General features: G+C 37.4%; 3 protein-coding genes across 3 annotated transcripts; 2 read left to right on the top strand and 1 right to left on the bottom strand.

Annotated features, from left to right (window-relative positions):
• Nucleotides 1-315: 315 nt before the first annotated feature.
• LOC141826318 (DExH-box ATP-dependent RNA helicase DExH12-like) lies at nucleotides 316-8,738 on the bottom strand. The gene is made up of 5 exons (XM_074713561.1): nucleotides 8,652-8,738; nucleotides 7,847-8,541; nucleotides 5,506-7,755; nucleotides 3,884-4,273; nucleotides 316-3,782 (listed from the first exon to the last, which is right to left on the bottom strand). The coding sequence occupies exons 2-5, from the start codon at nucleotides 8,537-8,539 to the stop codon at nucleotides 600-602; spliced, it is 6,516 nt and encodes a 2,171-aa protein (XP_074569662.1). The 5' UTR covers nucleotides 8,540-8,541; nucleotides 8,652-8,738; the 3' UTR covers nucleotides 316-599.
• A 2,074-nt stretch (nucleotides 8,739-10,812) lies between these two features.
• Nucleotides 10,813-11,554, top strand: LOC141825967 (pectinesterase inhibitor 9-like). The gene has a single exon (XM_074713231.1). The coding sequence runs from the start codon at nucleotides 10,813-10,815 to the stop codon at nucleotides 11,458-11,460; it is 648 nt and encodes a 215-aa protein (XP_074569332.1). The 3' UTR covers nucleotides 11,461-11,554.
• Nucleotides 11,555-12,394: 840 nt separating this feature from the next.
• LOC141827838 (protein DJ-1 homolog D) lies at nucleotides 12,395-23,545 on the top strand. Its single transcript, XM_074715168.1, has 6 exons — nucleotides 12,395-12,610; nucleotides 13,846-13,916; nucleotides 14,009-14,125; nucleotides 14,746-15,186; nucleotides 15,919-16,281; nucleotides 23,167-23,545. The coding sequence occupies exons 2-6, from the start codon at nucleotides 13,866-13,868 to the stop codon at nucleotides 23,353-23,355; spliced, it is 1,161 nt and encodes a 386-aa protein (XP_074571269.1). The 5' UTR covers nucleotides 12,395-12,610; nucleotides 13,846-13,865; the 3' UTR covers nucleotides 23,356-23,545.
• Nucleotides 23,546-27,985: the final 4,440 nt, after the last annotated feature.

The following is a 27,985-nucleotide window of genomic DNA, read 5'->3' as shown; positions in this document are numbered from 1 at the left end:
ATAGGATCAATAGGCAATAGATACTCCTAAAGTTTGTACATTGATGGGTACTAAAAAGTCAGTATGAAAAAAAAACCTAGAGATAAGTAGCTTCATGTTACAATTAGAAGGGCTTAGTCATCTCAAATGGCTAAATCAGATTCTATCACATAATTAGCAAAAGCAGATGCATTACTAGGGGTTCGAAAGGCCAAATACTAAGGTTTTAAAATTCCAAACCATTTATACTAAAGTGTGGCAGATTTAAATGCTATGGTTTTGAAGACGATTTAGGGTTCCTGCAGAATTTATATACTACTTTTTGGTAAACTAAAATTAAAAAACAAATACTTTTCAAAACTTAAAATATATATATAACTCCATCTTAAAGTTCCAAACCGAAACACTAGAATTTGGAAGGCCTAAATACTGCAATTTGGAAGATCAAGCAGCATCAGATTTCAAGTCTCAAATACCTGCTTCAGGATCAATGCTACGTCTACTTCATTCAAGATGCAAGTTTACCTGTTATAAGGGATGTAGCCACCATCTTCTTACATATGAAAAGGAGCTCCATAGATTCAAATAGGAGCTCCCACCATCAGAGTTCCACAAGCGCCTCAGTCACTAGCATTTCCATCTCCAGCTTCTTTGACATTGATTGCAAACTTGTACTCCTGATCGCAGCCCAGATAGGAATCAGACATGAAGTAGATGGTAAAATTCTTCTCCCCAACCTCCAAAGGAGCAGTGAAGACGAGCTTGACTTTTATCTTCCTCTGCAATGCTACTCTTTTGATGGCCAGCAACTGATTGGTTGCGGTATCACCGACTACGAGCCACCATCCTTCTTCTTTTGGCTTGGGATACCTTGGAGCATCAACAGGTCCAATATCAGCTCGTCCTTCGTGGTCACGTTCCAGCATAACCTGCATTGTCACATTTTCCCCAGGCCTAATATCTTCACCCTCCAGTACTTCATATGCCATGTCAATATTAGGGTAACGGTTGCAGAATCGAGCAATATCAAGCAACTGGGAATCTGACATTTGCAGCAACTCGTGCCTTTGATCATCTTCCATTTCTAACAGATCAACAACAGACTCAATACTCCTCCCTGGGTTTTCTTGGCATCTCTTAACCAACTCCTTCGTGAAATGAGGAATTTGTAAAAGCGTGGAATCCCGATCCCACATGCCCTGGGTGACCATTTGACTCAACTCCATTGCAGATAGGGCAAGGCTTAGCCATCCATTGCTTGATATAACATCAACCATAGCTTGAAGCAATCTATGAGCAGAAAGGAGAACTTCTCGCTGGTCTGCTGCAAGGTTCCCTACCACTGTGTGTCGCGAGAAGTGAGCTTGCAGTAGAGCATTTGCTTTAACATGAGGATCAGTGCATTTAGGGTTCTCAAAGGAAAACCTCTGATGGTTGATCAACTTTCTAATCAGTTCTTCCTCACCAGGTCTGATGGGAAGCTGTGCATACTCTGTAGCTGATGCCAAAATATCCAGGAGACCTTTCATCTTAGTTTTGGAAGTTATGGAGGAACTGAATCGTTCAATAGTGGTGTAACTGATGTAATAATATGAAGCTATTAAGCCAAGATTCAGGGGTTTGAGGTACATATCCTCCTCAATTGCAACACATCTGCTTGCTTCTAAGTCACTCAGAACATTCTCTACCAGTTCAGAAAGGTGATCAGAGAGATGCCTATGACTGACACCCTGCAGATTATAGTAGTTCGGATTCTTAGTGAGCCTCCTGTACATGAAGGTCCAGGTAAGATAATCAACAGCATCTTGCTTATTCTCTATAACCCCAACTACTACTTCAGCATTCATATGATCATGCAAGAAATGATGCAAATGGCTCTCTACTGGGATGGCCTCAAAAAGGAACTTTTTATAATACTCTTTCCTGGGAGCATGGCATAAGATGACACATATACCAGAATTATCTTTCATAGGTCTGCTGGCATGACCCATCATCTGCAGCAGATCAGTGATCGGATAGTCAGTATGAGCATTCTCTCGTCCATCGTAAAATTGAGTACCCATCACTACCACCAAGTGGGCTGGCAATGACTGACCCCAGCACATTGAACTGGTGGCAACACACACTTGAATTCTTCCACCAAGAAACAATTGCTTTACAACTTCTTGATCAAAGTCACTAAGGCCTTCATGCAAGTAACCCACACCTAGAGGGAGAGTCCTTTTTAGGGTATCTTCCTTGATCCCTGATATGAAAGTTTCCATCTCTTCCTCTGAACCAAGAAGAAAGGCAGGCTTTTCTCCACTGTCAGCGCTTGAGTAAGTACACAGGTCTAATGCAGTCAGCCTTGTATGCTTCCTAGTGGGTACAAATACCAGGGCTGGTTTTCCATTCTTCGAGTGTTGAACAATAGCAGTGTATGTAGGTTTGGTCATTGCCTGCATTCTTGCCTCAAAGTTCGATATGTCCACACCTTGAATATGTATCTCTAAAGGAACAGGGCGAACACCAGGTGGAAAATTGAATAAGCCATGAGAAGTAGCACCTATCCATTCACCAAGATCTTTAGCATTAGCAAGGGATGCTGAAAGTGCTACAATTCGAATGTTGCTACCAATGTGACTAGCAATACGTCTCATCCTAGAGATGATAATTTCCAAGATGGGTCCCATTTCTCCACCAATTAAATGAAGCTCATCTACAATGAAGAGGCTAACCTGCTGTACTTGCTTACGTTGCTTCCATCTGCGAGAGAGTGCATCCCATTTCTCTGGAGTACTGATTATAATCTGTCCTTTATCAAGCAGCTTCAAGTCAGTAGCAGTCTCTCCAGTCAACTCCACTACACGAATTCCTAGATGCTTTCCAAATTTCTCTTCCCAATCGCGATACCTTTCTTTTGCGACAGCCTCAATAGGAGCAATATACACAGCTCTCATAATACTATCAGGACCTTTCTGATGATTGCGGAGCAATGCAAACTCACCACATATAGTTTTCCCACTGCCTGTAGGGGCAGCAACCAAAACATTGTCATCAGTATTGTACAGAACAGTAAACACCTGTGTTTGGATGGGATTGAAATGCTTGAATGCATCATAAAGAGCTTCATATGCAGGATTCCTTAAAGCAGTGACTGGTAGAGGCTGCAAATCCAATAACTCAGTGGCTGGGGGGTACTTCTCTGGTAGAATTAGGTGTCTAAAACAGACGGGCAAAACAGTTTGAGAACCAAGCCACTTATCTGATACTACACGAATGAAATATTGAGGTGGCAATGGCTCATAAATGGGAACAGTGAAGTTCAGGATATGATCTTCATCCATGTATTGCTTCTTAAGCATGAAATATTCATGATGAAGGATATACTCACCATCATTATCCTCAACAATAACCCAAAACGATTCCACATACCCATGAACAGCATCATCCCACTGAAAATCAGGTGTCACAGTCAATTCAAAACTCAGGACAGTACGTGTGATTGGTTGAACATGTGCCAAAAGATTCAATTTTGGCAATTGGTGTATGCATCTGTGAAGCTGCCGACCCATTTTAGGGAAACGAATCAACTCCCCAATCTCCTGGGATGAGAGGTCATAATACCTTTCCCAGGATAAATCCTTCTTTTCTAATTTCATCAGAATTTCATTGGGTATACCAGTGAACTGCCTTAGAGGAGTTTGAACGCTCCACATACGCTTGTCGACCATCTTGCAAAGATTAAGAGCTTTTTCAGTTAAATAAGCCCAGCCCCTTTTTAAGACGATCTCAAACAGTGATCTTATGAGTCGACCTGCACTCTGTCAAAACAAACAAATTAATTCATGGAAAGAAATGAGATCATGCTAAAAACTTACAAGATAAAAAGTATTATTATTATGTATGTAAATACATACAATACCTGTTGAATAAAAACCATATCAGATGCCAAGGAAAGTCCCTCAAGTTTCAATTGTGATATATATGCTTGCAAGAGAACATTGATTTTTGCACTAGGTTCCTCCAAGCTTTCCTTCACAGGAATAGGCACACGGTCCAACAGTTTTGCCAATTCCATCTTCTCATCTTGGCGAACAGTTACATATTTGAATTCTTCACTAAGAGAGAATAATCGGAAAAGCTCTATATCACCCATTGTTGGCTTTAAGTACTCATTATACGTAGAGATAGTTCCATGAGTGATATAATAATAACTTGCAATTCTTCCCAGATCCGTGACCTGGAAATACCCACTCTTTCTGTCGTATTTGACTAAATTGTTTTTGTCCAATATGTTTGCAGCAGTGTGAATCTGCAGTAAATAGGACAATAACACAGAAATAAGAACATACAGGATGAAATATGAAAGAAGTATTAGGCAAATGCAGTCAATAATGAAAGCAAAAGATGTTAGCCCAGCAGAAATGAGAAATTAGAGTAGGGATACACAAAATTCATTCGAGTAAACCTCCAAGAATTGGTATTTCATAGATGACAGATACAAGAAACAAAACTAGGAAATATTGACGATGAGGAAACAATAAAGAAAGCAAATAAGCTGATATAAAAGTAAGATTTCCATCAATTCTTCCATAATAACGTCAAGTTTAAGAAATGACATCTTCGAGCAAAGGAAGTTGTCAAAGAAGCATAAAACAAGGTGTTTGTCTTAGCTTCCTTTAGATTGGAAAACAAATTGTAGACTCCACTATGGATGTATACAATGTTAATAGTCTAGCAATCCATCTGAAGCAATACTGGAGAAAAACAAAGGAACTTAACGAGTTATCTAATAAATCCTTGAGCAGCACAAACAAAGAAACCAATTTGCCTTCTAAATGTAGGTGGTGAAGTGATTGACTAAGCCACTAGTGCAGAAAAGAAAATAAATTGAAGAATTATTTGAGACTCTGGAATTTTCAATTACATTCTAAATTTGTTTTTTTATTATTTAATAAATTATTGAGTTATTTAGTAATTTAGGGTTGTAACTGTCCACTTTTGGTAATTAAGATGACTGTATTCCCAATTACAGTCAAACATATTTCCCTATTTGGGTTATTCATTTCCTATTTGTCAATAGGGTTGGGTTTATAAAAGAAATCTAAAGTCCAGTAAAGAACATCTTGCAATTAACAATAATTTCCACTTTTTTCTCTATATGTGTGAGTTTTACTCTTCGTGAGGTTAGTTTATTCATGGTGCTTAGTATTAAATATCATTAATATTGTGAATCACCACTAACCACACATGGCATATTAAATGTGTATGATCTATCCTTACTTCGTTTACAGTGTCAAAGACAAATATTAGGCACTACTGTACTTGTGCCACATATTCTTTTATCACACTTAAATCAAAGTGGTAACGTTGATTCCAACAGTAGATGTTGCATAACGAAGCAAACCTCAAGGTATAATATTTGAGCATTCCATTTGGCCTTAAGTAGAATAAGGCAGCAAAAAATTGGCAATTAGCAAACAAATGTTAAATATAAAGAACGTAAAATCCATAGATACTAAATCATTTGTCATTTGTGCTTACCAGATCAGCTCTTCTTTCCTCTAATGTTTTGTCTTTATCAAGGATATCAGCTGGCAAACCATACAAAGTTGGGTTTCTAAGCATCCGAATGTAAAGGTAAGTATACCCTATCCAGGTACATGCTTCTCTGGCATTTTGAACTGTCCCCAAAACTATCTCTGCATTTAACTGATCAGCCAATTTGGATACAAACTGACTCTCAATGGGCAATTGTTGGTTCATAAGGGAGAGATAATACTGGAGTTCACTGTGACCAGTTAAGATAATGCCTTCTCCATACGAGTCATACTGAGGCCTTCCTGCTCGACCAAGCATCTGCATGACATCCAATGGACTTAGTTCAGTCCAAGCTCCTTTTTCAGGGTTATATATCTGTGTGCCTTTTATGATGACTGTGTGTGCTGGAAGATTGACACCCCATGCAAGAGTAGCAGTAGAAACCAACACCTGTACATGGCCATCAGCAAAGAGCTCCTCCACAAGATCTCGATCAACTCTTGTCATACCTGCATGATGAATAGCAAATCCGTATGGCAGGAGATCTTTAAGATCATTGCTCTTGACAAATTCAGTTTGGCTGTGAAGAATTTCACGGCTTGCACTGTCATCCTTTAAGAAGCGGCTTAATGTGTCATTAGCCAAGGCAGTATCACGTATCGCACGAGCAGTTTTGGCTGTTTCCTTCCTTGAATGAACAAAGATAAGCACTTGATGCTTTCCTGCAGCAGCCATAACCTTTTCATAGCATATTTCATTCATCAATTGAAAACGTTGCAACGGTTTCTTGATCGTGATGCCAATATATTGTTGTGCGAGAGGACAAGGCCTGTAACTATTGTCAAAATGGAAAAGCCCTTTTGATGGATGAACACGTAAAAACAATGCCACGTCTTCATAATTTGGAAGAGTAGCTGACAAACCAACCAATCTAATTAATTCCTTTGTCGTTTCAATCTGTCTTACTGTCCTTGCAACAATACTTTCTAGAACAGGCCCTCGATTATCATGCAGAAGATGAATCTCATCAATTATGAGTAGCTTTACAAGTTGTGTATAGGTTCTATCTCCAGATTTTCTTGTAACAATATCCCACTTCTCTGGTGTGGTAACAATAATCTGAGTTTCTTCAATCTGTTGGCGTGTGAGGTTTTGATCTCCACTAAGTTCCTTCACAACAATATTAAAAGATTTTAAACGGTGTGACAAGTTACCAACAACTTCTGCAACCAAAGCTTTCATTGGGGCAACATAAACAATCTTGAACTTGCTAGTGTCTAAGATCCCATCCTTCATATTTAAGCCAAGTTGCTGTAAAATGGTAAGCATAGCAACATTTGTTTTCCCAGCTCCAGTAGGTGCACACAGAAGTATATTTTCAGGTGTAAAAAGAGCAGTTTCATACACCTTACTTTGGACTCTATTCAGCTGTTTCATCCCTTCAAATGCAGGTTGTACCCAGCCAGGCAAGTCTGATATCTTTACAAGTTCCTCTCCAGGAGCAAATGACTTTTGTTTTAGCGCAGGCACATGAACTTCCTCATAGCCCTTATGGGGAGTTCTATATGAACCAGGAGGAAGTTCACACTTCCTGTTTGCCATCAAAAGACCACCCTGATTGAATGCAATGCTATCAAGGTCAAGCAACTGCCTTTGCCCCTTCAACCACCCACTGTCTGTGGAATGCACTGTATCAACAACCCTCCGATCTCGATCATTCTCTCCACCACCATGTTCATCTTTCAATCGCCTAGCTTCCTCTCTTATACTCTTCTCCAAGTTCTTTTGACGCTCCTTTGCTGATGCTCTAGTGGCATGCAGCTGCTCCAAGATTGTGGCTAGGCTGGGGCCTGTATTTGCCATTTCTTCCTCAATCTTCTTTCGCTGGTCTTGATCCTCAGCCCTAGCCAACCGAGTACACCAAACTATCTTGAGCCGGTTCCGAAGCAACAACTTAATAAGCTGAAACTTGTCGTAGTCCAGCAGCATTACAAGCCGGTTCTCAACATCCCTATCATCACCTTCAGCAAGTATTTTCAGCACTTCTTCAGCAAACTTTTGGCTTTGTTGTGGATCTATATCTTCATAAGCCTGAGATATCTTCCTCTGAAGCCAGTAAGCATCAATGTCTTGGACATTAATAGTTAAACCCTCATTAGTTTCTTCAATGTCCTCATCATCAATTCCACCCATCTGCATAGCACCAGCATTTTGTTCCTGAACATCATCATCATCTTCTGATTCCTCTTGTACCTGTTCATATGGTGGATATTGAGAAATCAAGTTTTATCTGGGAAAAAAACTACAAAATCCTAAGTTAAAAGAAGTTAATGCATCTGAGTACCTGATCATAATCACTTTCCTCTTCCTCCTCATCCTCTTCAAATTCAACAGCCACGCCAGTATCATCAAGTGCCTCATCTTTACCATCTGCGGTGGCTGACTCAGCCAAGCTGCCATCCTGGTAATCCGTAATCAATCTACCAATGGAAACAAGTTGATCAAACACCTGGTTGGATATTGAGTTCAAGAGCTTCTCAATCTCCTTCTTTTTGTCTGGATTTTTTATCTTTTCGTTCTTCAAAACCGCCAATACTTCATCTGCCGCCCCACTGAGAATATCCTGTGGCTGCCCGCCAAACTGCAGCTGGATCACGCTGAGCAGCGCCTCATAAGCTGCACGAGTCTCTTTGGTTTTCGGTTGGTACACGGCATCGTCCGTGAGGGAAAGCACGCTCTCCTCCTGTAGCCGACGGCGCTTGCTGTCCTTCTTTTGCTCCGGCTCGAGTGCCGTCTCCCGCTCCTTCTTTTTCTTCGACTTCTTGAGCTTCTCCTCGAGCTCAGGGGGCTTGCCACGGGATGCACGATCGCCGAAACTCTTGGGATCAATCTTCCCCCACAGGGACTCAGGTTCCCCGGTGGGTTCATGGGTGTCTCGGGGTCGTGAGTCGGTGGTCAGGACGAGGCTCGAATTAGCACGATACTCGTACTGCTTGAACCGGGCATGAGCTTCAGCGCCACCACCGAGATGGGCCATGACTGAAGAACCTCGACGAGATCGATTCGAGTCAAAAGTTAGGCTGCCGGACAACAAGAACAGGACCAAACTACCAAGAAATAGCAGGGAGGAGGAGCGATAAGAGAAGTACCGTTGCCGCAGGCAGACGCCTAGGACTTGGAAAACCTTCGTGGTCGCAGCTCGGTCGGCTACTTGGAGCAGGAACCCTAAACCTATCTCGAATACTATACATGAGAATCGACCGACCTCTAACTGATAATAGTATAAATTAATATTTTTTTTAATAATAATAATAAATTAATATTTTTTTATTAATAATAATAAATTAATATTTGAAAAAAAAAGAAAAGTAATAATAAATTTAATGGTGTATCGTAAGGGTATTATGATAATGTAACAAATTTTAGTTGACGTCTACTTTCTTAAGGCAAAAAGAGTTTTCCACAAGCTTTTCACCGTAGCAATTGATGCAAAAAATACAGCCCCACGTTTCAAAATTAAAAATTAAAGCTCGATGCGTAGAACCACTATACTAAATTTGTTTTTTTTAAGTTTATAAAAATAATTTTATCATGAAAATAAATTAAAAAATATAGATGAATATTAATGGTCCAATATTATAAAATTTTCAAAATCTTTAAATATAATGTCTTAAATTAAATTTGAACTATTATTTTTTTTATAATTTAGATATCCAACTTAATTCGGGAAACATAAACAATGCATCACTTCATAGCCAACATTCTAAAATTTTCTTTCCTTAATTAATTATGAAAAAGTCTTACCATTTATTTATTTAGTATCATATATCCCGTCCTTCATACTAACTAATCCTAAGGTGATTGATCCACTCCTATAAAAAAATTTCATCAAACATCAAAGTAAATTAGAAAAGCACTTGTAAACGAGTGGTCTGTCACCCAACATTCTTAGGCCAACTATTTATTAAGAAAAATTCATCTGACAATTTATCGTAATTGAAATTTGATCTTTAGATGACTGAAAGACTACAAAGACACCCTATTGTTGCACTATAACCTGGGATGATATAAATTTGCTCTTTAATCAATAAGATTATGGTCATTTCAAGTTTTCAACATAACGACTATAGGGAAAACTTTTGATCATAAAATATTAAATCACAAGTCCGAATACTTTGACATTGTCAAGATTATTATTGGGATATTATTTATTATTTAATAGTTGATTAAAGTCTTTGTTGAAATGCTCATGCACCAAACGAACTATCTCAAACAGACACGACATGGCACTTGTCACTGCATGGTGTGATAGATAAAAGCGGCCTTGAGTTGACTTAAGTTCGTGTGTTCATATTGATCCATCAAGATCAAATGCTTCTTGTGATTGGATATAATCCACAACGGCTGTTTAGACGTTATAATTATATATTGAAGGTCTTCAAAATTGTATCTTAGCAAGATTCAATGATTGATTAATTGTTTTAGGGGGAGAGGAATGACAATAGGAAATCTCACAAATTGCACATAGAATATAATAATAATCTCACATTACCATGTCAGTTTCTCTCCCTCTTCTTCTCCCACTCTTATCTTTCCACCCCCAATTAAATCCATCCATCCATCCTTAAGGCTGCGTTTGCATGGAATATATAGAGGAAAACTCTTATTTACTTAGTTGATAGAAGGTGCTAAAGAAAACAAAGAGAAATCCTTTGGCCCCTATCTTCTACCTAACTTGATCCATCTAATTAAAAAGCAGAATGAAATATATAGAGGAAAGAGAGTGACATCGTCATCATCCACCTCCACCCACCACCATCTTCTCGATCGACAGGTATAAACACAGAGCAAAAGGAGATCGACAAACAAAGAATAAATATAATTTGTCAGCTTCTTCCCTTCTCATTCATTTATTTTCTCATCTAGCTTCCCTCCCCTCCCCTCCCCCTCTTCAATCCCTCTTTCTATATAAACATTGAACCTTAAACCAAATTATCCACACATCTTTCACCAACCTCTTTTTCTCTAAAATATGTAATCCGCTAAACACTTCTGCATGCTAAAGCAGAATAACAAAACTGCTTTTGATTTAAACACTGCACTTTGATACTAAGCACACTGCACTTTGATACTTTTCCAAGGTTAGGTTTGCATGCAACAGCCCAAGTCATCGGTTGAGGGACTTAAGTCAAAATGAGACGATGGATTAAGCCATCATATGTAAGATCTTCGAGGAGGGAAGAAGATCTATTTAAAGAATTAATGTATGTTTTGGAAGAATCGAAGCCGCCAAACGGTAGAAGAAGACTTATGGCTCAAAGGTTTCGCCCTTTCATCCTCTTCCTCGCCGTCTCGCTGGCACTCGCCGTCGACACGACGCCCGCTCCCGGCCTCGGGCAGCCGGTGTCCCCCAGGGAGAACGCGACGGAGTTCATCCGGTGTCGCTGCGGCGCCACGCGGTACCCCGGCCTCTGCTACACTTCGCTGGCTGGATACTCCGGCGCCGTCCAGCAGAACCCGGCCCAGCTCGCCCGCCTCTCCGCCAACGTAACCCTCTCCCGCCTCGCCTCCCTCATGGCCCGCGTAGCCGGCCACCGCCGGGCCTGCTACCCTCGCAACGCATCCGCCACCACCGCTGCCTGCCCCGAGGCGGCGGCGCTGGGCGACTGCGCAGAGACCCTTGGAGACGCGTCCGACCTGACAAGGAAGACCGAGGGGGAGCTGCGCGGGTTGGTGGAGGGCCGGGCGGCGGGGTCAGCGGATGCGGCATGGCGGGTGTCCAACGCGCAGACGTGGATGAGCGCGGTGCTCAGCGACGAGGAGACGTGCGCCGACGGGTTCGAGGAGGTGGCCACCGGAAGTCGAGCGAAGACAGACGTGACCCGGCGGTTATGGCACGTGAAGAAGTACACCAGTAACGCACTTGGCTTGGTCAACAGCCTCGCCGGCACTCTGTGACGGATCACGTCTCGGTTGACCCCCCTTACTTTCTATTTTGCATTGCTGAGGCGTTGACCAAGGGAACCTGGTGCTTGGTTATTTCCCGCTAATAATTAATGAACTAGTCAACGTGGAATTAATCAGTGGGTCTGCTCTTTAATGAATAACTGATCAGAAATAAGCAAGGGCAACGAGAATATTAAGGAAAAAAACAACTGGGAAATCAGTGGTTATTTCCGAAGACTTGGTCTCAGTTTGGGCATGAGTCACCATAATAACCTTCAAATTTATATTCGCATCTAAAAAAAGTAAGCAATTGTTTAAACAAATTTAATAAACATATAATGGTCAAAGTCTAAAACATATAATAGTTTAGTCTAAAACAACTAATTCATTTGGTCACATTAGTGCACGTCGTCTATCTAATCAAAATATCAAATTTAAAAATTAAGAAGAAAAATTATCAAAGTTAAGTGACTATTATTTTGAATTGGGTGGATTATAATTTGCGGATAACCTTACCTAATTTATATAACTTTAATTATTATTATTATTATTATTATTATTATTATTATATTTTTTATGCTGATCTTTAGATTTATAAATATTTTAAGCAGCAATGAAAAAATTTATATTACTTTATTCTTTTAATTTTTACCCAATAATCATCATCGTTGGGGTGTAATCAGACGGCTTCATCAGAGTTGACTGCATTGCCTTATACAAAGTCTCAAAATTCATAAACTCTGCAATAATATATAAAAATCGAATTATTTTGATGGTCGAAAAAAATCTATCGATTTGAAAATCTAGATATCTGGATTATAAATAATAATATTATTAATATTAATAACAATTTAAATGGATTCAGTAAGCTCGTATAATATCTTTCCTCTCTTATTATATACCACAAAATTTTTTTATTCCTTTTAAAAATATATATCACACCATCGCCTAAGCATGTCGACTCGTCGTGCGGCCGTCGAGGCGGTGGACCTCTTTGTTTCTACTTCTCCCTAACCCTCAAGCTTTGTTTCTTCCGCTCCCTCTTTCACTTTCCAGCTCCTTCCGCCGCACAAGCCGCCCACCCTGCTGCCGTCTACGCCGACCAGTCTCCGGCTGCCCAACACAACGTAGTTCGAGCGTTTCACACTCGATTCCCTTTTCAGTTAAGAATCTCATACACAAAATTCTTATCCTGCGCATGATTAAGTCCGGATAGTTGCAGATCTTAAGCGTGGCAAACTATTCAAATGTGATCGCGATTCTTGGATCCTGGATCTTCATTCCGAGATTCTGTTTATCTGTTAAAATTGAATGTTTTCCTTTTTTGTTTTCTTCTGTTTGATGCTGCATCGAATTGCACTTGAAATTGGATGTTTACTTGCTAATTGACTCTGTTACTCAAGTTAAAGTAAGACCGACACGAAGAGCAAATGATCTAATGACTAGTAATGTACAAAAATGCGTTACAAAAATATGTACATGGCGTTTGTTTCTAGAAAAGTCTTTGCAATTGTTCGATTGTACAATGTAAACTACATGTAGAATTTATTGACATAGATAATCACTCTAAAGTACAAGAATAATAAATGAATCCTCAAGAATACTCAAGAATAATAAATGAATCCTCGAGATTATTTGACACTTATGTATAGATTGTAGTTCATCTAATCCTGTGAGTGTATAACTCTTCATTTAATTCTATAATCCTTTTCCTACCTTAAGCCCCATATCCGTGGCTTGTTCTGACATGTCTTCTGTACAATGTGCCCCCCATTTTTCTACTGCCAAGATTACTCACCAAACACCTTTTTTATCCTACTTATTTGCTTCACTCAGTCAAGTAATATCTTTCAAAAACCAAAAACCATAAAGTAAATCAAAATTTATGTTCCAAACTAAATGAAAATAGCTTATATTAAATGTCATAAGATGAATCTAGTGAGCTTGTAAGTTTTTTTTTTTTTCATTTTGAGTAAAATTTCCAATCTAGTATCTTAGTAAGGCACATATGAATAATCTTGACGGTATATTTAAAACTAGTTTTTGAAATGTTTGATAGAATTTCTGGTTTATTTTTCCTTGAATTTTGGGTATTTTTTAGTACCCCCCCCCCCCCCCCCCCCCCCCCCCAAAAAAAAAAAAAAAAATTTTTTTTGCCCATTTTTCATATTTCATAATGATCTGTATGTTTGATAAATAATGGCGATTTATGACACTTGTGATGTCACTGGTTGATTCATGACACCATGATCAACTCATGTCAAACTGTTCTTTCATTTTCACAATAATTCCATGGTCAGGTGAATGAACCTTCATGATTTATACACTCAGTCGTCAACCTAGTATTTAAAAAAAATTAGATTTTGTTTTTAATTTTTGTTTGTTTCACTGACAAAGAGGAATAGAGGTGGTGGGAAATGGCGAAGAGAGTTTTGATACTGTGTGGTGACTATGTGGAGGATTATGAGGTACTTCCTTCACTGATCATTGGTTTCTTGGGAGAATCTTCCAATACTTTGACCAAATCACAACATTGACAACTGATCATTCATTTCTCTAGGTTATGGTGCCATTTCAAGCACTTCAAGCATATGGAGTTGTTGTTGATGCAGTTTGCCCGGGTAAGAAGGCTGGTGAAGTGTGCCGCACTGCTGTCCATCAACTTTCTCGTCACCAGGTAATTATTGATTTATAAGATCCATAATCTGTGCTTGTCATGCTTTGGGTCTTTGATGCTGAAGTTCCTTTAATAACATCCTAAAATTGGTTGCACAGGATCATTTTGTACTTGGGTTCATGTCATCTATTTGCTATAGTATTGCTGCCTAGTTTTTGGATCGACTGTTTTATATCACTAAAGCTAGCATGTTACTTCAAACTTGAATATGTACTGACTGCTAATTTCTGTTCATTGAGGTAAACATGGCAACCCCTACTCCTAAATTGTTATTAAATGCTAACCACTAGATGCACTTGCAGGAGGAGTTTCAATTGATGTAAGTATGGACACCTATGTCACAAGAGTTATCGAGGGAATACTTAGTTTTACATTTTTAGATTGTTTATTATGTATGGTATGCTCCGTATGATATTAGTACTAATTTAATCCTTTCAATCTTTAAATTGAGAATTTGTCTCGTACTGTTAATATTTGTAATGTGGACAAACAAACATACCTAAACTGCCGTAGATTTTTTTTCTCCTTTTTTTTCTTGATAGAGAAGTTTAATTTCTTTGTTGAAATGTGGTATAAAGCTCTTGTTGTTTTCAATAATGTCAACAATGCCATGGTTGCAGACGTATTCTGAATCAAGAGGTCACAATTTCACACTTAATGCAACATTCGACGAAATTGAAGTAAGCAAATATGATGGGCTAATTATTCCTGGAGGTAGAGCACCAGAATATCTTGCAATGGATGATGTGGTTGTGAAGTTAGTATCCAAATTCCATGATTCTGCCAAGACAATTGCATCTATTTGCCATGGACAGTTGATTTTAGCAGCTGCAGATGTGGTTAAAGACAGACAATGCACAGCCTTCCCTGCGGTCAAACCTGCTCTTGTTGCAGCTGGTGCCCACTGGGTGGAACCAGAAACAATGGCAAAATGTGTCTCTCATGATAATCTTATAACAGGAGCAACATATGACAGTCACCCTGAGTTTATCCGTCTTTTCGTCCAAGCATTAGGAGGCTCAATAACAGGTTCAAATAAGCGAATTCTGTTTCTTTGTGGGGTATGTGCACAACATAGTTTTTATGCCTTCTCGATTAATATCTTCCACAGTGTAGTTTGTTGTAGTGTGGTGTGCAAATTTTTTTTGGTGGATGGGACATGGTGATCTATATTTTGAATAACCACATAATTAGTTGCAGATCAAGCAACTTGAATCAGATTAGTATCTGACACTATTTAATACTTTGGCTTAAAATCACCCTGGTAACCTGGTTGGTACTGCTTGAGCTATTTGATTAAAGCTAAAATTTGGGTTAGGAAAATAAGAAATGCTAGTAGGTTGGAGATAATGGTATTGAATTTATTGTCTAGACACCATTACTCATGAGGCTATCCTAATTGTCATCTGAACTTAGAAGGTTGTTGCAATCAAGTGATGCAGCACCTAACCTAACCAAAAGTCACACAGACATAACGCACTGGGTTAACTATCTCACAATGAGAAGAAAAAAGAATCTCACATAGAGATTAATAAAAAATGCATAGATGAAACCACTTTAATAGGTTTGTCCATAACTAAACTAGGAATAAAATACTGTAAAGCAAAAAAAATACAATAATCTCCTTAACTCCTACTGAATTAAAAGACACCAAATTTTAACATCGAAAATAGGACAATTGCCAAAATGAAATTCAAATAGATCCCTTTTCCTTGTTTATTTTAGGTTCTATGTTATTGATTTTCCAATTGCCCGAATTAACCCATTTCTTGTTCCTATATTTTGTTTCACAGGATTACATGGAGGACTATGAAGTTATGGTTCCATTTCAGGCACTTCAAGCTCTTGGTTGTGATGTTGATGCTGTCTGTCCGGGTAAAGCTGCAGGTGAAAAATGTCCGACTGCTATCCATGACTTTGAGGGTGACCAAACTTACAGTGAAAAGCCTGGCCATGATTTTTCCCTTACGGCATCTTTTGAAGGCTTGGATGGATCAAGTTATGATGCCCTTGTAATACCTGGTGGGCGAGCCCCTGAATACCTTGCACTAAATGGGGAAGTAATATCTTTGGTGAGAGAATTTATGAATGGAAGAAAACCTGTTGCATCAATTTGCCATGGCCAACAGATATTGGCTGCTGCTGGTGTTCTCAAGGTAATCACTATTAATTCTCTCTCTCTCTCTCTCTCTCCGAAAGATGCTAATTTCTAGGCTAGGTTTCCCTTTTCTCTTTTATTGCGAGACCACTTATTAAGATGCCGAGAAGATTCATCTTTGATTAATAAGGGTGAATGTTCATAGTGATGCAAATGAAGTAAATTAATTCAAGATAAATCAATCTAATAAAATAAATTGATTCAAGGACCTGGAATATAATTTTGTTATTCTTTTTTGCTTTTACTTTTTAAGTTCATCTAGTCTATCTTGCTTGATCTTCAATGAGACAAATATTGTAATGCCTTCAATTTCACCCCATTATTTAAGGTATTCAATAAATAATACAAATTTCCTTGCTCTTACATTTCCTTCTCGCTTGTGCTTTGAGATGGTCAGCTAACATTTGATTTGTTATGTCACATAGAGGTATAAATTCTGAGTCATATTGACAGAACCTTATCTTGTTCTTATCCTGATGCCTTGAATTCTTCTTAGAATGTAATGGTGAATTTGATATAATCGTCAAGTTCTCCATTATCATCGTCATAGTGAACTCCTTAGGTTGTCTCGATTCTGGTGGTTGCAATGTGTTAGAGATAAGCTCTAAACTAAATAAAGTTGATCGGGTTAAGGTATAGGCAGATTGATTTATAAGAACAGGAAAGCCATCATCAGTGCCTAACATGCTGTAGCTGAACAAAATTTTCAATTTTATCTTCAAAATTTTGAGATAGTAGATTCAATGATAAGTCTCAGTCATTCTGTTGGTATTTTTTTGATTTAGAAAACCCAAAATTCAAACAATATAATTCTGTTTTATTTTATCTAATGATTAATTCTTTATTATTTAATAAGCACATCTCTTTTCAAGATATGACTCTTATCAAATAGGTGCCTACTTTTATCAAATAGATGCTTTAAAGAGATACCTATCTTTTGTAAAAGAGAAACCTCTCTCGCTAAGAGTTCATCAAAACATGATTTCCTCTTTTTCTAGAGATATAGTGTTCTTCATTTATCTTTTTATTCCTCTTCATATTTTAGATTATATACTTAAAACGCTTAACTTCGAAAGTGATGTCGCGCGAAATAGTGATTATTTTGTGGGCTATATTGATTCCGTTGGTTTGACTGTGAACGTCGGAATCAATCTTCTAAAACATGCTGATTTGGAAAAATACCAAGAAATAGAAAAAATAAATAGCATTGTCAAAAATATTATTAAATAAAAAAAACTCATCCTAAACATCAATTAAACAATTGCTTAAATAAACTCAATATCCTAAAACGCTAAGAAAGGAAAAAATTCTTAACAAATTCAAAAATCTAAAATATCCTAAACGGACTCAAAATCCTAAAATACAAAAGATAGAAATTATCAAAAATATCCTAATTATCAAAACCTTAAATTATTAAAAATAATAATTTATTAAAAATTCTAAAAAAGATCCAACGAATCCTCCTACATCAATCGTCCTAGGTTTAAAAAAAAATTCGTCCTCGAGTTTAGAAGAGTATCAGGTGGTAGTCTAGAAGGAAGATCATCTGATATCAACTCGACAAAATCTACTAATAATTGTTGGACTTTGAGAATCCTCATCGATTCTTTGATGAGCATGATATTGTGAACATTGCTTTTGTCCATCTTCATGTCTCTCAAATACTTCTCCACTGGCTCTATACACTTCATGAATAAGTCCATATTAAGTTCCTCAAATCGACCTCTCGCGATTGTGGAGTAGAAAACAATGCCTCGTATAAGGAATTGATTTCAGTGGTGGTTAGTGCAGTTGAGGAGAGGGCCCTCCCTCGCACAGCAGTCCTCAATCTCCTATATGCCCTGGGGTTTCCACTGATGTCTTTCCTATTCTTCCTCTCGAACTCTTGGACAAAGTGGTTCACCATGTGATTGTCAAAATCCTCACCTTCGAGATGAGTGTAATCGACAGTAGCTTTGACTTCATAGATACCCTCTTCGATTGTGAGAAGAGAGACATCAATAGTACCACTGCCAAGATCAAAGGTGAGAACATTCTTCTCAACCACACTAGTTGCTTTCTTGTCAAGACCATAATGGCAACATCAGTAGGCTCGTTGATAATCCTCATCACATTAAGATCAGAAATGACACCAACATCCTTTGTGGCCTGGCGCTACGAGTTATTGAAGTATGCAGGGACAGTGACAACAACATTCTTGATGACAGATCTGATGGGAAATACTAGAAAATTCGTTCCGGTGAATTCTTGCAGAACAAAAATTTTTCCGGAAACGGATTTAAGTTGCCCTCATAGTCAATCAAACAAAGTTTGATCGACGCATTTAGATCATTGGGCTCTTGTGTTTGATTTACAGGATCCATGGAGAAGAACAATTTATTAAAGCGGAAATATAAATTATACCTCTTCTTGACGGGATGTCTAGAAGGAGTTGAAGACCTCTCGATCTTCTGTTGTATTCCTCTCCTCTTCTCGAACGTTGTGTGGGCAACGATCCTTCGAGATGATTCCACCAAGTCTCCTCACTCCAATGGCAAGCAAGCAATGAACCAACCCTTTCTTTCCTTCTCTTTTGCTTCTCCTTCCTTCTTCTTCTTGGCCGCCGACCCTAAAGAAAAGAAGAAGAGAAAGGGAGGAGGGGAGCCGACCCTTCACAATGAGGGAAGATGTGGCCGGCCCTAGCACAAGGAGAGGAGAAAAATTTTCCTCGTTGTTATTTTCCCTTTGCAAGCCTCCTCTTTTATAGCTTAGTCATCTCACAAAATTTGGTATGATTATAATCAAATTAAATCTTCTTATCCAGATTTGATTAGAAAAATCATAATTAATTTTGTCTGCGGAAGAGATAAAATTATGATTCTAATCAAATCAAATCTTATCCAGATTTGATTAGAAAAATCATAATTAATTTTCTCTGCGGAAGAAATAAAATCATGATTCTAATCAAATTAAATCTTATCCAGATTTGATTAGAAAAATCATAATTAATTTTCTCTGCGGAAGAAATAAAATCATGATTCTAATCAAATCAAATCTTATCCAGATTTGATTAGAAAAATCATAATTTATTGTCTCTGCGGAAGAAATAAAATTAATAATTTCGTAACAAAAATTTTAATCGGAATTTCTTAACAGAATTTTTTCTTCGAAAAAATAATTTCAGAAATTCTTAAAATTTGCTATCGGAAATTTCATATAATTTTCTTAGGTGGATACGAGGTTTTATCTAGAGGCTACAGTAGGAACCTAGAGGAGAAATTGATTTTGGCCTCTTGATGGGCTTGAGCTTCCTGTGTTCTCCCTGAACACCCAACTCAAGCCCATCAATAATATCTCATACCACTAAAGGGTTATTATTGAACTACTGCACCAATCTCATATTACAATATGAGCTCCTTCTTACTATAAGTACATTAATCTCCCTGTGTTTAAGATATCGTATGTCTGTCAATTAAATGAGTTACTGACAACTCGAATTTAATTAACTTCTAATCTAAGAGTAGTACCACTCAACCTTAGTTATCATGCGGAATTAAATCCACCTGCAGGGTTTACATGATAATCCTTTATAAGCTCCTCAAGGGGACATCATCAACCTAGATTATAGGACACAGTTTCCTTCTATAATCAACAACACACCATGTACATAATACTAATTCCCAACTCATCGGGCCTTTTGATTTATCGCACTAAATCTCACCCTTGATGAATCAAAGAAATATATATTAAGTACATGTGTTTGTTATTATATAGGGATTAAGAGCATATACATTTATAGTAACAGAGGTTTAGTCCGATTATATAGTCAGTATAAATCGAACAGTTCTCAGATGGTCTTGCTCAATACACACTTAGTGTATTGACCACAATCATGGGCTTGTCACCTGGGCAGGAAACAACTTTGAAAGGTCGGAGCTTGTCATCACTCTAAACAGAACTATCGGTGAAGCGCCTTCCAATCAAATGCTTGTCATTGAAAACGGTATTGATGGGATTCACGGCGACTTGATTCTTGGTGGCATCTCCGATGTGGCATTCGGAGTCGGTAAATGTGACATAAGAGGGGGTTGTGCGATTACCTTGGTCGTTGGCGATAATTTCCTCCTGATCATGCTGCCACACGCCGATGCAAGAGTAGGTGGTTCCGAGGTCAATGGCGATAGCGGGACCTTCACCTTTTCTGGCCATTCCATTCATACTTTTTAGGAATTCTATTTCTGGTGAAGATATAAAATCAATAGTTATTTGCTTTGAAACTAATGTAATATAGTCCACAACAACCAGATTGTGATCTTTGAAGAATGTATTGGAGTGGACATTTATCTAAAATTGAGAAGAGTAAAGGCCAATAACATCTTCTACCATGGATATTGGCAGACTTGCATCAAATACGCTTGGTCGAGAAAAGACACTTTGAATCTCTTTATTGGTAATTGCAGAGGTTGAAGATTGAGTAATAGTCTCATCTGAATGTTGAATAAATTAGGGCGTTGGGTTGATGCCAGGCGAGACGATGGAGATTGGGGCTTTGTCGATAGATAAACCAGATTGCTGATTGCCGTCGGATAAAGTGCGCTTTTGGTCTTCGATCAACGCTTCGTCTAGGTCTATCTCCTCTTTGTCAGGGTTTTCGTCCTCTTCATCATCATCGTCATAAACTGGATCATCAAATATTTCGATATTGTCATCGTCTCCGACACCTCATGTGATCGGACGATCGGGAGAGTAGGATTGGTAATACTCGATGTTGTCGAGGTCAACATCTTCATGGTTGTCTTTGCTGCCGTAGAAGAAAGGGGGGCGTAAAGGTGCTGTGGAGTTGACATTCTCTCGAAGTTGTAGGTGACAGGGCGGTTGATCCCGAATCCCGCAAAATCAAACTTGCGCTTTGACATCTCTCCTCGATTGAAAATTAAGACTTTTTCTTGCGCCACTAGACGGGGGATAAAGGAACTTACGACTTTTACGCGCCACTAGACGTTGGGATAACTTTGTGGCTTGTCTTTATAAATTTTGAAATATCTCGTCTCGGGTGCTACGATCACAGTGCGAGGCTTCCTTAACCGAAACCTGTCTATCACAACCACGATCACGATTACAACGACCATCCGTGGGATTTAAGAGCTCTGATACTAACTGACGTCGGACGGAATAACGATTATTCTACGAGCTATATTGATTCCATTGGTTTGACTACGAATACTGAAATCAATTTTGTAAAACCTATTGATTCGAAAGAATACTAGGAAATAAGAAAATAAACGACACTGTCGAAAATATTATTAAATTAAAAAAACTCTTCTTAAACATCAACTAAACAATTACTTAAATATACCTAAAACCCTAAGATGCAAATAAAGGAAAAAAAATTCTAAAATCTAAAATATCTTAAACGCACTCAAAATCCTAAAATACAAAAAATAGAAATTATCAAAAGTACCCTAATTATCAAAAATCCTAAAAATTATTAAAAATAATAATTTATTAAAAATAATAAAAAAGATCCAACGAATGCTCTGACATCAAAAAGTCTATGACAAGCCTCAACTTAAAATCACGATGAACTTAAAATCTTAGGCTTTCTATATCCAAATCTCAATGAAATTGCATCATTTTAACGTGTTAGAACAAAATCTAATACAAAACATGTGCATATTCACCAAAACGGTGAAAATCTAGAACTTTATTGCTATAAAATTTATAAAACGACCTCTGGCTCTGATACCACTTGATGGAGGTTTCTCAATCAGGAATTTAAATCAAAATTCTAGCAACCTAATGAATTTGTAAAAGAAAACATTTATAGGATCTAATAACATCAAATTCTACAGCAACAATTAAACTAAACGAAATAGACAATGAACTTGAATGCATCGAATTTGCCATTGTCTAAGTGTTGTCCTCAATTTTGATCTTTGAAAGAAGAAGCAGGCAAATCTTCCATAGGCCAAATTCTCCTCACCAATGGGAAGCGCGGAGATATTGAAAAAAAATTATCCAATCCTACGAGGATCATGCTCTATATATAGTTGTGTCTAATTCTATTATCAGTCCATCATTAATAACAAAATAGATTAACAGGTTCTACACCTATAAATCTACATCCAATAATACAAACATGCAATTAACATCAATTAGATCACTTAATGAGTGGGATAAGGCTTGGTTGTTGTTGTTGTTGTTGTAGATCACTTAATGAGTTTGTTCATAACATGCAAGTCCACTAAATAGCGAGATAAAATCCAGCGGAGAAGTCATTCAAATCTACAACGGCAGGCACCCAATATAGGTGGGCTTCAGACATTGATATTGTCTTCTTGTTCTTTGGTTGATGTCTAGTGGTTGCGGATGATCACATTGCAGAAGAATGATGAGGGAGACGTCAGTGTGAGGCCAGCATGGCTTGCAACTCTCTTCACTGGGAGCAAGGATCAACTCACACGTGACCAGCATGGTTTGAGGACTAGGTCTGGAGGGAAATTTCACACGTGGTCAACATGGTTCGAAGGACTAGATCTTGCGTCTTCCAAGAGTTGTACATACTGTTTGGAAGATTGATAAACTAAGTGAACCCTTTTCTTGACACCATTATCAACTTCAGTTCAGAGTTTTACACTATCAGTTTCTCAACTGTTGCATATAGTTTTCTTTGTCATCTTTGTTGAGTGCACGATCAACTATTCATTTACAACAAAGTGCATTTTTTTGTGGATGATATTATAGTTGTCGATCAATATCTATGCTTCAATTATAGTGAAAAACTATTCTTATTTTTTTGGTTCAGGCATTACACTATCATTTTACTTTTTTTTTTTTTTTTTGTGTTCTTGTCTTTGAGTGTGTTAAGATTAACTTTGATGGTGCATGTACTTCTGTATTGCAGGGAAGGAAGTGCACAGCATACCCTGCAGTGAAGCTCAATGTGGTATTGGCAGGAGCAACATGGTTGGAACCAGATCCAATTGATCGTTGCTTCACCGATGGCAACTTGGTCACTGGCGCTGCTTGGCCTGGTCATCCAGAGTTCGTCTCTCAGCTTATGGCTTTGCTTGGTATCAAAGTAACCTTCTAGTGCCATAATACCTGTGTTTGTTTAAGTAACCTATCTTGTTCTCTGCCTGTATCATCTTTAAACAATGCTGAGAGTTGTTTTTCTTTCTTCTCCGGTATATTGTTGTGCTAAGTCTAGCCTGCTACTAGACTGTTATTCAGCAATGTGTTGCGAATAAAAGCTGATGCCGATATGTAGGATTCTGCTTTTCTGCTTAGGCGTGATTTAGAGATAATTTTTTTTCCTGTTTTGATGGTATGCAAAGGATGAGAAGCCCAGTGAAGTCTTCTCTTATTGCAGTTGGGGATAATGTTTATGGATGGGTGATGGTTCCAATCGCCATCCATGGTTGGTTATGAATATGACGTTGAAATCATGGTTGGTTATGAATCGAGCATGTGATAAAAAAAAATAATGTCTTAGATATCATGTTAAGGTAGTTGGTTATGAATCAAGCATGTGATAAAAAAAATAAGTGTGATGTATAAGGAGATGAATAAGATTTAAAAAATAAGAATATTAGAAATCAGAATTGTATTTATTAAGATTTTTTTTAAAAAAAATTATTTAAGATAGTATAGATATGTATTTTAAATAATCAATAAATGTGTGTATGATAAATATGTATAAGATAAATTTTCTTTAACGCTCTATGTGCATGGATTGAATGAGAGAAGGTTTATTAACAGAAGGGAAAGGGAGAGGAAGGAAGGAAAAGGGAGGGAAAGAGAAGTATTTATATTCTCTTTATTTGGGATGAAGGGAAGGTTTATTATAACATGTATTACTTTGTTTGAAAGGAAAGAAAAGGAAATGAAGGTTAAATATATAAAATTATAAAAATATCTTTACTTCTTAAAATAATTTTTTCTTATCAAAACTACCTTTAAAATTAAAATTTATAATTTAAATAAATAAAAAAATTTAAAGAAATAATGAATAAATATAATAATAAGTATGTGAAATATAAAACCGGTACATTTTGATACGATAAAGTATAAAATAATATTTTTACATATATTTCTATAAAAATTTATTAATGTAAGAAAAGGACGAAAAGATCATATTCAACGATAAAATTTTAAAAATTTAGATTAAATAAATTAAATAAGTTATTTAAAAATTAAGATTTTAAAATAGGAATAAAATTAGAATAAATAATATTTAGAATTATCTTTTCTTTTCTTAGAATTTATCCTTTCCTATCCTTCTTCTCTCTTCTTCCTTTCCAAATAAGATTCAAAATTTCTTGTTTTATTTACTTTTTTTTTTTCCTTTCGTCACCTCCTCCTAAACAAAGCTTAAATGTGGATGGAATATATTAGGGGTGGAGTAGGTAGGAGATTGTATATACTAGATTAAAATATAATACTTTAAGCGTAGAATAATTTAAATATAAAAAATTATTTAATCTATTTTTTATTGATATTTAACTGATTTTTAAAAATATTAATTATTAATTTTTAACTCGGCAGACCTAATTCGAGCACAGAGCAGTGGAGTTCAAACCGAGTGAGAGAGAGTAGCTTTAAGATCTGTCATTTGGCCTCTATCATGGGTGTCGGCGGCGCCATGAATATGTAAATGTCGGTGTCATGCGATCGTACTGCATTAACTGCAAGCCCTCTCCAGAGTCCAGACTGCTATATATCTCTTTCTCTCACTCGCGATTCATTTCTGGCCATGGTCATGGAGGGTCTGATTCCGTTGGTGATCCACGCGATCAAGCGGAGGAGGCAGCGGAACCGCTACCTCGACCTCTCCACCAGCCTTCGCTTCCAGGACGAAGACCAGCCGGAGGCAGAGTTGGTGCCGCTGCCCGCCGCGCCGCCCGAATTCGGTCGAGAGTACTCCGCCAGCGGGAGTCGCCGCCGCTACCACTGGCCGCACCGCCGCGCTAAGTCGGAGCTCCCGCAGCAGGAGCCTGATCGCCGCATCGTCGCGCCTTCGCGCAGCCTCAGGGAAGCCTAGCAAGCCGGTCGTCTTCTTCCCTAGATCCTCCGCCGCTGCGCGCACAGAGTAATAAGTTTCTCCTACTTTTTTTCTCCGGAATTTCGTACCGTTTGGATCTCGCTCTTTGCGATTAATTTGAATCGGGAAAATCGCGATCTCGTGTTTTTGGAATCAGCAACGATGATGCAGTTTGGGTCTGTATATTGTTGTATTGCTGCCCTCTCTCTCTCTCTCTCTCTCTCTCTCTCTCTCTCTCTCTTAAATATTTTTGGAAAAAACAAAGAAATGTCAATCTTTGTTGATATTAATATATCTCAAAAATTAAATGAACTCCCTTGGCATTTGTTTTTTTTAAAAAATGTTAAAACAGCGCCTTAAAAGAAAGATAGCAGGATTTTACATCCGAAAGATACTAAAAAGGAAGAAAGATAGTAAAACTTTGAAGGTGATCCATATGGTGTGGATATAATGATTTTTGGAAGAATTATGAATCATGTTATATATATGGTTTGCTTTTTATTGTATATTGAGTTTGTTTTTATTTATTTTTTGTGATGTACTAATTCTCGTAAATGAGAACTAAATTGACGAAATTATAAAAATGCTTATGCATTCCCTCTAGTCGCTACCATGCATTATAAAAAAATTAGTTTATATGGAAACTAATTTTCCTTTGTAAAATTTGGCTCAAATAAATTTAGCTATTTTGTATCGAATCAATTATGATTTTTTTTTTAAAAAAAAAACTAGATTGTTGAAAAACAACATCCACTTGACTTTATCATGGTTGAGTCAATTGGTATGAAACTAGACTAAATATCGAATATATGGACTTGGTGAGAAAAATATGCGAATATTATTCTAATTAATATTTAAGATTTGATGGATGAGATTAGATCACATCATCAAATTAAGGTTAGTTTAATCTTAATTGATCAGATCTGATAGACATCTTTTGTATGACATTTTGTTAGCATGAGAATTGACTAAGGAATTAATCAACTCAAGTTAATATATAATTAGTTAGCTTTTCTATTTGTGAATAGTTGATCAGTTAGTCAATTAAAATAAGTTCAGATAACTGAGCAGCGGAGTTTCCTAACAAGAGGATTATTGATGTGTAAAGGAAGACTGACTGTCAGATTGCTTAGGGAATTTAGTGGTTCAGTTGATTGATAATTGATTGAGCAAACTAAAGTATCTATTGTTGTGTCGAAGATTAACTTGAGGTTGGATTCAATATAATCGATTGGTTAAAGAGTTGGATGTTCCCGTATAGGACAATAGAATTCAAACTGACACAAAGTTGAGTTGGAAGATATATATATGAGACTAACTAGAGCTCATCAAGACTACTGAAAGTACTCATACTAAACATTTGAAGTTAAATTCCTTAGCTTTCATAATCTTCATTTTGCTTGGCTCCATATTTGTTTTTCTTCTTTTTGTGCTTATCTCTCTATCATTGTAAAAGAATATTGTAAGGGATTTCTCCTGTTTTGGTTCCTTAGCTTTCATTCTTCATTTTGCTTGGCTAGCTCCATACTTGTCTTTCTTTTTGTGCTTATCTCTCTATTATTGTAAAAGAATACAGCAAGAGATTTCTCCTACTTTAGAATAATTCGATAAGGAGAAAACATAGTAGAATTCATGGATTGACTCACTAGTCATAACTGTGGATCGGCCGGAGTAAGAATTTGAGATTTTAAACTATATATGTAAAAGTGATTTAATTTGTTACAGTTGCTTAATTCTTTAGTACTTTGTATTTTCTTTTTTCCTTCATATAACTAATTTTGTTTGTGAATTAAGTTTGCAATTTTAATTTGAGTCTATTCGCCCGGCATCCTCTTCGATTCATCCAACATATTTTAGGAATATTCTTGGCACCTTCTGGCGATGGAATGTTCCATAGAATGATTCTATATGCTATGCGAATTAGCTAGTTTGAATATTGGACTCGTAAAGCCACTATATATATTGGTGCTAGTGGCCAACCTTCGTGGGGCCGGGTTGGGGGGGCCGCTAGGTTGGCGGTTCCAACCTTTTGCAGCTAGTGGCCAACCTTCAAGGTGGTGGTTGGATCTCCTCCTTCGTCCTTCCTCCTTGTAGTCTAAAGATATATACTAACTAGCATCTCCTTGCTACTCAAGGGATTGAGTTCCGTGGACAATATAGAGGATGTATTATTGCTCATTACGTCTTGCTTAAAATTTGACAATCTAAACATTGTTCATTTCGATACTTGGTTTGAATCATCTTCACAATAGGAGGTTCTTGTCATCAAGAGGTTATCGACTTGACGATCTACGAGTTATATCATACGCAATTGGTATCAAGTATACCTACTTATCTTGTTGGCCGTAATCAAAGTCATTGGCGTTGGAATATGCTAACCCACCAAGAATTAAAATCAAGAAAACTTAATTTAATGTTTTAGTGGGAGGAGCATTTGAAATATAATTTCATTGGAAAAGCATCCCAAAAACACTTTCATGGTCTTATTCTCGTCAATAAAAGTTAATTGAGATCATATTTCCACTACTCATACTCCTAATTAAATGACATCTAGACACCTAACAACTGATCAGTATAAGGTCATCGAGCTATTTTTCAAAATCTTTTGATGGTCCTAAAACACTTTAGTAACCTTATATTTCTCAAAAATATAGTCATGCGGCTCCTTGGACTCTCATAA

Source organism: Curcuma longa, chromosome 4 (genome assembly GCF_044706935.1).
Source record: "Curcuma longa cultivar G26 ecotype Majalengka, Jawa Barat chromosome 4, ITB_CL_G26_1.1, whole genome shotgun sequence".
In the NCBI taxonomy this organism is placed as follows: domain Eukaryota; kingdom Viridiplantae; phylum Streptophyta; class Magnoliopsida; order Zingiberales; family Zingiberaceae; genus Curcuma; species Curcuma longa.
Note: the sequence above shows the minus strand (reverse complement) of the source record. Positions and strands in the feature narration are given on the sequence as shown.

Excerpts from the sequence above, each read along its gene's own strand:
- LOC141826318 (XM_074713561.1), bottom strand. The coding sequence starts at position 8,539 with ATGGCCCATCTCGGTGGTGGCGCTGAAGCTCATGCCCGGTTCAAGCAG. Across the intron at positions 7,756-7,846 it reads AGGAAAGTGATTATGATCAG|GTACAAGAGGAATCAGAAGA; the intron begins GTACTCAGATGC and ends CCATATGAACAG. Across the intron at positions 4,274-5,505 it reads AGGAAAGAAGAGCTGATCTG|ATTCACACTGCTGCAAACAT; the intron begins GTAAGCACAAAT and ends TATTTACTGCAG.
- LOC141827838 (XM_074715168.1), top strand. The coding sequence starts at position 13,866 with ATGGCGAAGAGAGTTTTGATACTGTGTGGTGACTATGTGGAGGATTAT. Across the intron at positions 15,187-15,918 it reads GAATTCTGTTTCTTTGTGGG|GATTACATGGAGGACTATGA; the intron begins GTATGTGCACAA and ends TTTGTTTCACAG. Across the intron at positions 16,282-23,166 it reads CTGCTGCTGGTGTTCTCAAG|GGAAGGAAGTGCACAGCATA; the intron begins GTAATCACTATT and ends TCTGTATTGCAG.
- LOC141825967 (XM_074713231.1), top strand. The coding sequence starts at position 10,813 with ATGGCTCAAAGGTTTCGCCCTTTCATCCTCTTCCTCGCCGTCTCGCTG.